At 37.6% G+C, this 12,501-nt stretch overlaps 1 protein-coding gene across 1 annotated transcript; it reads left to right on the forward strand.

The window, feature by feature from the left end:
* The first annotated feature begins 4,092 nt into the window (after positions 1–4,092).
* Positions 4,093–4,988, forward strand: c7h11orf96 (chromosome 7 C11orf96 homolog). Its single transcript, XM_026177047.1, has one exon. It carries the CDS (start codon positions 4,451–4,453, stop codon positions 4,829–4,831), a length of 381 nt encoding a protein of 126 aa, XP_026032832.1. The 5' UTR covers positions 4,093–4,450; the 3' UTR covers positions 4,832–4,988.
* Positions 4,989–12,501: the final 7,513 nt, after the last annotated feature.

Consider the following 12,501-nt stretch of genomic DNA (forward strand, 5'->3'; position numbering starts at 1 on the left):
CATCTCATGTAAATGAAATGCATTGATGCATCGTGACTGCACGATAGTAATTTTGAAATGTTTCTACAAACACAAACTTATCCAAAAAGTCTGAAATAATATTTTAAAGAAGTGTTTCTAAATGCTTTCATTTTCAAGCTATAAAAAGATAAATGGAGAAAATCAGATAATATTCTAGCCAAAACATTGGCCTTACTCTTATCTCTTCTATTCAGTTTAAACTCTTTAATTATCAGATTAAAAAACAAGTCCAGGAGAAAAAGGTTTTCATACTATTGTTTTTGCCAAACTCTGTCCTTGTGTACAGCACGTGCAGCACTGTCTGGGTCTTTTAGAAAAAACATATAATCCCCAAGGACATACAAACCAGCTCTTGGCCTACTTGGTTCATCCACAGTACACAGTCATTCCCTGCAAACGTGTCATAAAACACGTACGCTAAAGCAAATGAAAAATCAACTGTGCAGCATATGTTTATGCATCAACTACCCCATATCACAAACATTTACGTCTTAACTGTCCTCTAATGTCATTTGAAAAAAGTGGTTTGATACTGGTGTGCCTTAGATACACTCAAAACAGAGAAAACAGGTGTTTGCACATTCACATATGCATCTGACACACATATGCACTCTTCAAGATTATGACTCCAAAGTGTAAGCATGAGAAATAGGATGACCTCGTTGCCCACAAACTCCCCTGAAGTGTCATTGAAGGAATGCATGACGAAATGAGGGGGGCTGTTTTAAGCTGTACTGTCACTCCTGGAAACTCCACAAGGATGGCAAAGGAAAGCCCATGAGGTCAGCCCTTGAAATGCAAAGAACTTGTCACCTCAGTGAGGCTGATACTACGATGCCTAATGTGCAATATGCTGTGGGTGATACTAAATACTAAGTAATAATAAGTAAATGACATTTAGCTTTAACCATACGTTTTATTGTGTTTTTGTTGCTTTGCCCACTGTAATGCATTTGAAAAACTAACTTTGGGTTTTATAAATAACCCTAATCACAATCCCAGATTCATTATGTTCAAGAGCCATACATTGAATATAGCGACTATTTACCAAATGCCAAAATATTTTTGGCATCCCTGAAGAGACAGCACAATAACTGAGCAGACACACCTCACAAATCATCACAGAAGTAGATAGAAAAAAACATTATATCAAACACATCTAAACCCATATGACTATTGATATCTACTTTAAGTAATTTGTCTGTTCACTGAACAGAACCATCACTCTGTATCTGTCCTTGATTTTGCTCATGACATTGCTGTATGCAATAGTAGTTGCAACCTGCATGAAGCATCCCAGCAGAGAGAGTTCAGAGTGACTTAGTATGAATTAAACATAACAGAAGTCACTACATCTGTTTTGTTGTGATATTTGCCATATGAGCACTAACAGTGTGTGGGATTTTTTTCTGACTAAGTTGTTCTGACTAAGCTGAAGTGCACTTCAGTGTCTTTTTTAATCCTCTGTCTTCCACATGAGGTCATTGAACCACTCATTGGCTATAGGAACATCTATATGGATGATGATGTGACAAATGCCTGCTGCTGTCTTTTCCTTTCTTTTTCTGATGTGAGAAATTCTGTCAATGATTTATTCAGAATAGTCAGAAATAGAGTAGATGACTAAGTCGGTGATTTTCATTTTTCACAGGAGAAATTGAGAACTTGCCTCTACATAGGTACACGTATTTCTGTTTGATCAGGTGACATCTGACCTGTGTCACATGTGGAAGAAAAATATTTGTCAGCTACAGTGTGACCACGGCAGTCTCCACCAGCCCTGGCCTGCCAGCGTCAGCACTGACACTGATATATTTAGTCATTACAGTTACAGTCAAGATGACGTAATTGGGATGATGCTGGGGCTGCTGATCAGTCTGTGCTGTTTTATGCTTGTGTTTGTTTACTAATCGACAGTGACGTTTACTACATGTCATGCTGAGAAAACTGTATCCATTTTTCTGGATCCAAAATTTATACTCCCTGAACTAAAAGCCTACACCCATTGAATATGTTTCATTTACAGCACACTCGTAGTAATCTTAGTCAAAATCTAAAATGCAGTTTTAACCTTAAATCAGCAGCTGTAATTTTAGTTGTTGGAGTCATTGCTAAACTTGAAATTGGAGCAGGTGCATTCACTGACTAACCTCCCCATTTTCTCCCAGTGCAGTAATAGCTGATGCCACAAATATAAAACAGTATGTAAAAAGATCAATATAATGAACTTTCAGTGACATCTTACCCTCAAAGTACGATTTTATGTATATACTACTACATCTGTTTAGACTTTTGAGGCAGACACATCTGCATTTGCAACTAAAACATAATTTTGGAACAATATTTTGAACAATATCAAATAATAAATTTGATTTGTGTTGTTGCAAATTATTTATTTATTTATTGAATATTTTTACTATATATTAATATTGTAAAAATTAAAATAATTGTACATTCACAACAAAAATTAGGGGCTTTAAATATTTTAATGTGAAATTCTTGGTCGATTTTGAATCATGTAATACTGCACTGCATTTTTTTTCTGTATGTTATTGCATTAAAATGCAAATAAACATAATTTATTATTAGCCTTCACTGCATGCAGAAAAATTCACAGACACACACAGTGCCACAACATGCCAAGATGCCAAATGTCTCATGGGAGTGCTGTCTAATACCAACAGTGATTCCAGTAATCTTTGAAAGTTTTTAGATTAAATTAATCTGGAGCAAATTGTTGTTTTATTTTGTGCCATAAAGTAAAATCCAAAGTTGCTCCTCCTTGTGGCTCATAACACCAAAAGCTGCTTATTTCAGGTTTACCTGCTCCATGCTTTGGCCATTTGTTGCAAGTCCTCTCGAACTGAATTTGAGTTCCCTCAGGTGCTTCTGTTTTCTTCACACACAATGCATGTGGCCCAGATAAGTTTTTCTGCTGGTTGTTGTACATGTAGACTGTTTTATGCATTTGCAGATGCCACTGGGTAAGAAATGAGATTGTTGTGCCAACACAGGGACAGTTATAAGTCACACTACTTGCCTCTCCTACAGTCATGTTTACATATGAACCCTGCAAGCATCGCTGCCAGATGTGTTTCTGCTCAGATGGGTCAGATGAAGGGCAGCTGAACCCCTTTGTTAAGCACAAACTATTACATAATATATTATGATGGTGTATAGAGGCATTTATCAAACACAATAAAATGAGTCTGTTACATTTCAGGTGTCAGTTGTTTTTATTAAATGGGAATAATGTGCAGAAAAATAAAGCCTCATTTTTTTTAATCACAATTTTAGTTTTTAGTGCCATCTTGTCTTTAAAGATATTCTGATTTTAGTTGTTCAGTTTTTCCTGCAATCTTACTTACTGAGTTTATTATTTGTTTTATCTCTTTTTGATTTTTCTAATAATTTTCTGTGGGGTTTCTTTTTTTTCATTCAGTTGCATCTTCTGTTTTTACCTGTTGTAAACAAGGCCTCGACTTCAGTGCATCTCTGAGTTTAGATTATTACCGTGTGTCTTTTTATTATTTATTTAATGCTGACCTAGGAAACAAATTTCATTCTTTTATGTTTTTGACATCATGAATGACATGAAATGAATACTGAGATGGATATTTACTGAATGAATGTGTGAATCTGGTAAATAAATAGAAGCTTCTTTGGCCAGGTATAATCTAACTCTGGTGTCTTGTGGCATTCCCTTAAATACAGGAGACTGAAATAGATTTCTAGCTAAAAACAAAAACAACAGCCTGAGCCACTGTGGCAAATCTTATGGCTTCTGAGTCTCCTACTCTCAACCTTTGGTTTGGTTTCTTTCAAATGACTCTGTTTCTGTATCAAGTATCTTTCTCATCTTCTCTGTGTCTATGAACCCCACTTACAAAACCTTAAAAGCCCCCTACACAGAGATTCACTTCTCACATGTTTATTTTGAGGGACTGACTGCTACAGAAACTGGAAACATGACTGGAGGAAAGGAGAGGAGTAGGAGGAACCTGGCAAATAGAGAGTAGGGAGGGAAGGAGAGAGAGAGGCTGAGTGGGTAGTGAGGAGCTATAAAAGAGAATGCTGGAGCTGTCTGTGGCATTAGCCTCAGCAGACTCAGAGTCTCACACACACACAAAACGAGGAAGAGTGGAATCAACAGGCAACAGCAGAGTTGAAACACACTGAGTGCTGAAGAGCAGAAGCTGACCAGAGTAGTTTCAAAGCAGCTGTATCTTCAAGAATACTACAGTGTACTTGGACTTGGAGCTTTCTGGAGTGTTTGTTTGGCTGAACTTTGGACTGACTACTGCTTTGTTGCTCCTGAGAAAGAGTCTCTTCGTTTAAACTGGAAACAGCACAGAGACAAACTGTCCGCAGAGAAGTATTCAAGCTTTCACTTATAGAGCCTTCAGTTTCACTGGACTCCTGTTCTACCATGGCTGCTGTACGTCAAATGGTTATGGAGGCCTCTGGCTACCATGTCCTGCCAGCTCACCTTATGGCATCAGCTATGGAGGAGTTTCCCCAGCAGTTGCCCGTCCCAAAGGGCCCAGCAAAGGGCAAGAGCCGCTCCCGTCGACCTCGCGAGGCTCGCTTCAAAACACAGCCCGTCACCTTCGCTGAGATCCAAGAGGTAGAAGAAGAAGGCTCCTCGCCCCTGGAGGAGGAAAGGGCACGGCGCTCCTTCTTGCAGTCACTGGAAAACCTGCGGCGGAGCACACAGACCCTCCACTGCCCACCTGCTGCCCATCACAGCTGCACCCCTACACCCACACAGGCCAGCCTGGACTCCAGCGACTCCGACTCCACCCAGTGAGGGCAGAGACATGACCTTCTCCCGGCTCCCACGTTCTTCGCTTTGCCTTGACCCCGTTTTGAACTTAGGTCAACTGAACTGAACCAAAGTGGCCTGTCTGCCAGGCTGCCTGTGTGTAAACTGCTGCTCTTCATTCAAAAGCCTGCCTTTTAAAAAATACTAACATGCCAACACAAAGTATAGAGCTTAAAGATGCACTTACAGCATATCTGTAATGAGCTCTACCACAGGCTGGTTACACTGTTCCACAGATATGACGAGTGTAAAAGTAACAGTGTTGAGCGCATCACTCTTCATACGTATTCCTTTTTTACAGTAGTCTGATAAAAACTTGAAGGATGAAAGATAGATGGTATTTTCCCATTTTAAAGCTGTATTTTTTTTTTTTTGTTTGAATCCATATTTTTCTACTTGAGTCACCATAGAAAGAACTCTTAAAAGGTTTTAGTATTGTGACTTACAAGGCTGTAAATACTTTGACTAAGCAAAATGCCCAGCATCGAAAGTGACCTGGCTGTCACTGGAGTAGTAGAGTACCACTGACAAAGCTTTGTCAAGAGTTTGAGCTCTTGTTTTCCAGCTTCGGTTCATGTGCAAAAACATACTTTCTGCATACATGTCTTTATTTATTCCCTTATTTTGTTCATAACCAAGTGGAGCTGTAGATGTAATATTATTTTATTGTTCTTTCTGACTTCTAAAGTCACCTCGACTTTCAATGAAAAATATAACCTTTATACTTGTTTTTTTGTTTGTTTTACTTTATACATATATGTTTGTCGTATGTACCTATAAATAAATATTTTCAAATATTTTGAACCATTTTCTGTTTTCCTTTCTTTGTATATTCCTGTTTGGGAAGGATTATCATAGAAAAAAAAAAAACTTCAGAAGTTAACAGTTATGACTTTTGATACGATTAGGACTACAGCAAACTCATAGCCTACATAGATTTAACTGGTTTTCCATTACCAGTGTTATTGTTAAGATAAACTTTTGCCTGACTCGCTTGTAAACACACTTGTCAACACATGACCAATGGCTTTAAAGGTGACGCAGTGTCAGTAATGTTGGGTAATGTTGGGTTTCTAACAGCAACGCACAGAGAGCCACTGCAGCCAGTTGTGTCATGGAGTGACACAGACTAGAGATGAGACAGTAAGTGGGCAGCAGTTACATGATAGTGTAGGATTTACTCACTAATTTTCTTGTTATGAGTGAAAACACAAAAACACTTTCCTTACCCTGCCAGTAGTATTCATGCTGCCTAGTAGCCACCAACTGTCTTTTCTATTGGATTTGTGTACCGGTACTTGGATTTGGCTCACAAAATAAATTTAATCTCCCATGTTTATCCTAATGAAGTAACATGTCAGCAAGTGCAAAAATATGTCCTATTAACATGCTTTTAATTGTTGCTGTACAATTAAACTATCTTTGTTTCTCACACTTGGTATTGGTAGATTGTTGGAAAAGTAACAAATACTGCAATACAGATTTTGTATATTTTACAATAACACCTACACTCTCATCTTTTAGTTCAAGACTCAGAGAAAGAGCACTTGCTACAGCAGGCCAAAAAAGCATCTTGAACTTACAAGCCGTAACATCCCTGACCCTGTTGCTGCTTCTGACGTAAAGCAAAGCACAACTGCGCTTTTCTTTACAAAAAACAACAACTAACAGCCAGTTCCAGTTATCCAGCCAAAGTGGACATGGATAAAGACCAGCCGGTAGCACATAAAAGGTCTCCAGAGCTCTTTCCCCATCCTTTACCCAAACACACTCATTAGTCATTGTTTTTCAAGTGCTTGTGGAGCTGTTGTAGTTAACCACATACACAGCACACTGTTTGACGACGCAGCTCTGGAAACAGCTGAGTCACGGAGATATTGTCTGGTTTGAAAAATAGAGAGAGAGAGAAGAAAATCACATTTGTCATCTAATGCCGGAGTGACAGATTGATTCAGTCCATGCCTCCTCTTCCTGCCCTCTTTCTTCAGCAACCCAGTTTTTATTTTGCAGAGGAGCTGAGGGAGTGTTCAAGAGCATCACTGAAACAAAACCTTGCATGTGAAATCTTCTTTTAGTAATTAGTTTCACTGTCTGACTGCAAGACAGATTGCTCGGTGCTTTAAAGGAAGACGGATTACAACGACTGATGACTGATTTTTAAAGTTTTAAAGTGTCTGACAAATGTCCAGGGACCAGCAGTCCACTTTTTGCCTCAAAATGAAAAGTTTTAAAGGGCGTTTGAACAACGAAGGGTTGCCATTCTTGGTCTGGGCACTGCACTCAAATCCATCAAGGGCGAACTCTTCCCCCTTTTAAAGATCTGGACAAAAGAGCAAACCTAGCACTGAAAGCAGTCAGTTAAGCATGAAAAACAACATGAAACCACTGTTAAAGAGTCCAAACTGGGGTAGTGTGACCCTGTGAAGTGCATGATGTCTTTGTAAACAACTTGATAGCAGCTAAAATAGCATAAAGGGGCAATCATCTGATAAATGAATATGTAGAACATGGAACAAACTGTATAGATGCTCTGTTTTGTCAGTTAACGAACTAGATAGCCTGTAAGGAATAAAAGAAAAACTGAGAGGAAGCTGAAAAGATATAATCTTGTTCAGTGTCATTTTCCTGTTAATGTTGGTGGAATACCAAGCTCCTTGAAAGGCGACATCACTGTTTAAAATACACCACTGTCTGGAGCTGCTGTCTTCATTCTTCTGCTGCTTTGCTGACACTTACATTTATTCAAATGCAAAGGAGCTTGTATAAATACATGCATACAAAAAAAAGTACATGCATGCCTGGACTATTGCAAAATAAGAAAGAAATGTGCTGTATTGTAAGCTAAAAGTAGATTCAATGTTTTAATCTAAATATTCTGCTCCTTAAGTAAAATATGCACCTTGTACCTATTTTTCACAAGTTTGTTTAGAGTTCTGGTTTTAAACATTTTATTATTGTAAAATCTGAAGTGTATGTACAATATTCTGAAGAACAGAGGACTGAAAATTAAATATTTTAACATGGACAACTCTACTTCATGTGATCATTTTTTAAGTTTTAAGGTAAAAATAAATTTAACAAAAATAAGGTTTTAAACCTTTAATGTCGTGAGTATTGAATCATTAGAGCGCTGAATAATGGAAACAACTAATCCACTGCTTTTATGTTACCCAGCAAAATAAACCTTTTGAAAAATTGTTCACTTTTAGGTGAAAAGTCACTCTAGGTATTGCATTACAACCAGCTATGTTATCTGTTTTTTATTATTCCTTTTGGTTTGCACATAACTATCTAAACATGTGAAAGCCTTTATATTATGAAATATGTCCTTTTATTTATTTGAGATATGTCTTAATTAGGCGTATATTCACATATCTGGGGAAACCGTCTGAAGGCCACATTATTGCAAAATGTTCCAAAAACAAGAATAAAACGTTCCATGATCATGATAACTATTTGACTTGTATTTATTGGAGTTTTTTTTTTTTTTTAGGGTCACAGGGACTTGCATGTTAGCAGGGTTGTTCTAGTGGTGTGTACCGAGAGCTCGGCATAAATAGCTGGTACAATATTTGCTCTGGAACAAGAGTCCTCTCTCCCAAGTTCAAAGCATCTGCTGAGTGATTCCACCCACAGCTGAGAACATTATGACAAGCAGCACGTTCATGCCTTTGTCTGTTTGTACAGTGTCTGTCTCACCCTAATTTTTATGAAGCTGTTGACATTTATAGCCATGGATGTATGATGGTCACTTGTCTGGTTGTTGTCTAAAAAAGCACACAGTGAGGTCCAGACTTAGTTGATAAATATTTAAAGCCTTTCATTAAAAAAAATAAAATAAAATCTAAGGCTATAAGCAAACAAAATTCATGACTGGTTAAATTAAAAAAATTTAAAAAGTTGGCATTAATAGCAAATTTTCCTCTACTATCAGATAAAAGTGTCATGATGGCAAATTAGCATTGAACAAGGAGTTCTTAATTTAACAGATGGACCACAGATGAAATGACAAAATATGCACATCACGCTGTAGCTTGTAGAACCATCTTTACCATCTTGAAGCGCTCAGTTTCTGTATGTATTAATCGGTTTCTCACATCATTGTGAACGAATTTGGGCCCACTCTTCTTTACAGTGTAGCTTCAGTTAAGATTATTTAGGTTTGTGGCAATTTTATTTATGTACAATTCCAGCAGAGGATTTCAGTCAGGTTGAAATTCAGACTTTGATCTTGATTCTGTTCTTTTTCAGCCATTCTGTTATAGATTGCTGGTGTGCCTGGGATATTAGTGCTGTTGAACGTCCCAGTTTCGACAATCTGCATGACCCAATTTTGGACAGATGGCCTTGAACTCTAAAATGTTTTAGCATACAGAGGAATTCATGGTTGACTCACTGACCACAAGGTGTCCAAGTCCTGTGGCTACAAAATAAGCTAAAATCATCACCCCTCCACCACTGACTTGACATTCTGTATAAGGTGATATTCTGATATGCTGTGTTTTGTTTTCCCCATATATAGTGCTGTGCTTAATGGCCAAAAAGCTCCACTGTGGTCTGGTCTGTGCAAAGGACATCGTTCCAAAAGTTTTGTGTTTTGTTCGGATGCAACTTTGTAAACTGTGCTGTCATGTTCTTTTCAGAAATAAGAGGGTTTTCTCCTGGAAACCCTTCCACACAAGACGTACTGTACTTGTTCAGTCTTTTTATAATTGTGCTGTCATGAATTTTAACATTTTACATTTTAACTGAAGCTTGTAGAATCTGAGCTGGTGCTGTAGCTTGAAATTTTAACACTTTATTTTTGAGCACAGCACGGACCGTGGGACCTGAGAGATGCATCTGGATCTTAGGTGGTCCATCTACCATTCACTGAAGCCTCATCAGAAATCACTGTCGGGTCACATCATTGTCAGAAAACCATTCTTAAAGAATGGAAATGAAGAGAAAGGGTAAGGTATGCTAAATTGCACAAAACTGTAATGAAAATCAATGGCAGCAGGTCTACAGCTGCCTGTCTTGATTTGAAAGTGTGTTTCAGGCAGCTGGGGTGTTAGTGATCTTGTCAACACTGATTGAATTTTGAAAATAGAAAATAGATTTTGATTGATCACGCAGTAGTGTCAGGGCTCTGTGTGCGGGCAGGTGGAGGCGAGGACCCAAACGCAGGACTCGTGAAGGCAAATTTCAACAGAAAACCACAGCTTCATTGCTGGCAGAGAACAAAACATGAATAGAACAATGAATACTGGAACGGGGAAAAACCCCACGCACACACAGAATCTGAGGGTACAACACAACAATGAGCAAGGACAAACACAGGGCTAATATACACAGGGACGTAGTGAGGGAATGGAAAACAGGAGGGAGACACAGCTGGAAGAAATTAGACTAACGAGACAGGGGAGCAGTAAAACTGAACACACTGACAACAGATTGGGACTATCAAAATAAAACTGGAAACATGAAACAGATCACAAAGACGCAGACTTAACACTAAACTAAATCTGCAATAATATCAATAATCAAAACAGTCTCACTAAATAATCAGAACATAAATCATAATTCAGAAAAAACACCAAAACCCAAGAAACAGAAAGAGCTGGGTCAAACTGATCCAGAACCGTGACAAGTAGCATCTGGAAAGCATCTAATTTACAACCTAAAGAAGTTTTGAAGAATAAAGATGGTAATACAAAATATTGACTCACATTCAAGAAATCTCCCCAGCTATTTGCCACTTTCAGTACACGCAAAATATAGAGAAATGGGGCCTCAAGACTTTTACACAGTTTTGCACCAAAAAAAAAACAGAAGTCATTGTGTCAAAATGCCATGTTCAGAATGATATACATTTTACTGGCATTTGAGGATTTATAAATGTATTCAAGATTTTAATGTTACAGTTGGAGTTTTCATTAACTTACACATAGGTAGCTTTAGAAAATGTACATAGCAGAATATTTATATGTAATATTTACATCCAAAATGTAAAGGAATATAAGCAGGGCACCACATGTCGCTTCTGGACTTGCATTTTATTAAAGCAGCTGCATTCATCTTGTCTCATGACTTAGGAAGGAGGCAGTCACAGAAAAGGTACAAAGAAAGCAGGGTCCAAGGCATTATTCTCCCTCTATTTCAAAGCTTCATTTCTAAGCTCTTCATCTCCCCCTGCTGCTGAAAAGAGCTGATTACTGATGCAACGCAGAAGGTGACCCACATATCACTTCACCCAGTGTCCTTTTCCCTTAAATCTGTTGTCTGAAAAACAAAGACACATAGAACATAGATAGATAGATAGATAGATAGATAGATAGATAGATAGATAGATAGATAGATAGATAGATAGATAGATAGATAGATAGATAGATAGATAGATAGATAGATAGATAGATAGATAGATAGATAGATAGATAGATAGATAGGTAGCATTACCAGGCCAACTCTTGCTCTCTTTTTCCTTAAGGAAAAAGAGAGCAAAAAAAAGAGAGAAAATTTTAGCACATCTCTTAAATTATAAGAAATAAATGTGTAAAATCGCAGAAAAAGTGTATCTTACCTAATTACTCTGCTGTGTATTACATTTGGTATCTTTCCATCTACTGACTACTTTGTAGTAGTGGCTGATTCAGTTTACAATATAAGCAACACTGGTTACCATGACATTCTGATTTCCTGCCATAGTCCTGTTACATTGTAATTATAATCCAGAATACAATGGAATTTAGCATTTGAATAATAAACTGACAGTTTTAAATAAATTATTTGTAATGAAGAAATTTAAAATTCTATTCTTGGGAATTCTTCTCAAAAACTTTTTTAAAACCTTCTATTACATCCAACATGTAGGAAAGGATTGCATTATTTTTATTTTAGTTATTCATATTAAGAGCATTCAATATTAGGCTAACTGTAAATGTCAATATGAAGAGTCCTGGAGTCCTTTTTGGCAATATATGAATTAAGTTTGATTGTATGATCGTAATGATCATAATGCAAATACGATCATAATGATAATGATAACGGGTTAGTTTGATTAACTTTTCTTGATTTGTTCTTGTTGTAGATATGATGGGTTGTAACAGTCATATGTGGATGAATTTTATGTGATTATTCATGTGATTATTAGTAGTAGTAGTAGTAGATGTATGTGTATGAAAGCACATGGTAAATGGCCTGTATTTGTATAGCGCTTTACTAGGACCCCAAAGCGCTTTACACATTCAGTCATCCACCCATTCACGCACCCATTCACACACTGGTGATGGCAAGCTACATTGTTGGTATGCTTCGGTTGAACTTTGTTTCTGTATACAACAGTTTTGATAAAAAGACAGAGCTGTTAACGTTTGCACTGTGCCTGTGTTTATAGAGAGCCAGTTCAAGTATTGAATTTCCCTGATGCATCCTTGGAGATTTGTGACGCGTTAGCAGGAGCAGGTTTAAAAGTTAAATACAAGCGTCGCCTGTCAATCATTTATTCCTGCCTTTTCTTGCGTCACACTTCATGAAGTACAGTTCAGATGTGAGTGATGGAAAATATTGACCAATGAATAGTTAAATGAGACTTTTGACGCGTTTTAAGCTTCACTTTGGACCAATGACAATTGTGTTGTCGTAGGCTTAACCAATCAAAATTCAGGGGAGGCGTT

The sequence above is a fragment of the Astatotilapia calliptera genome, chromosome 7 (assembly GCF_900246225.1).
Source record: "Astatotilapia calliptera chromosome 7, fAstCal1.2, whole genome shotgun sequence".
Taxonomy (NCBI): Eukaryota; Metazoa; Chordata; class Actinopteri; order Cichliformes; family Cichlidae; genus Astatotilapia; species Astatotilapia calliptera.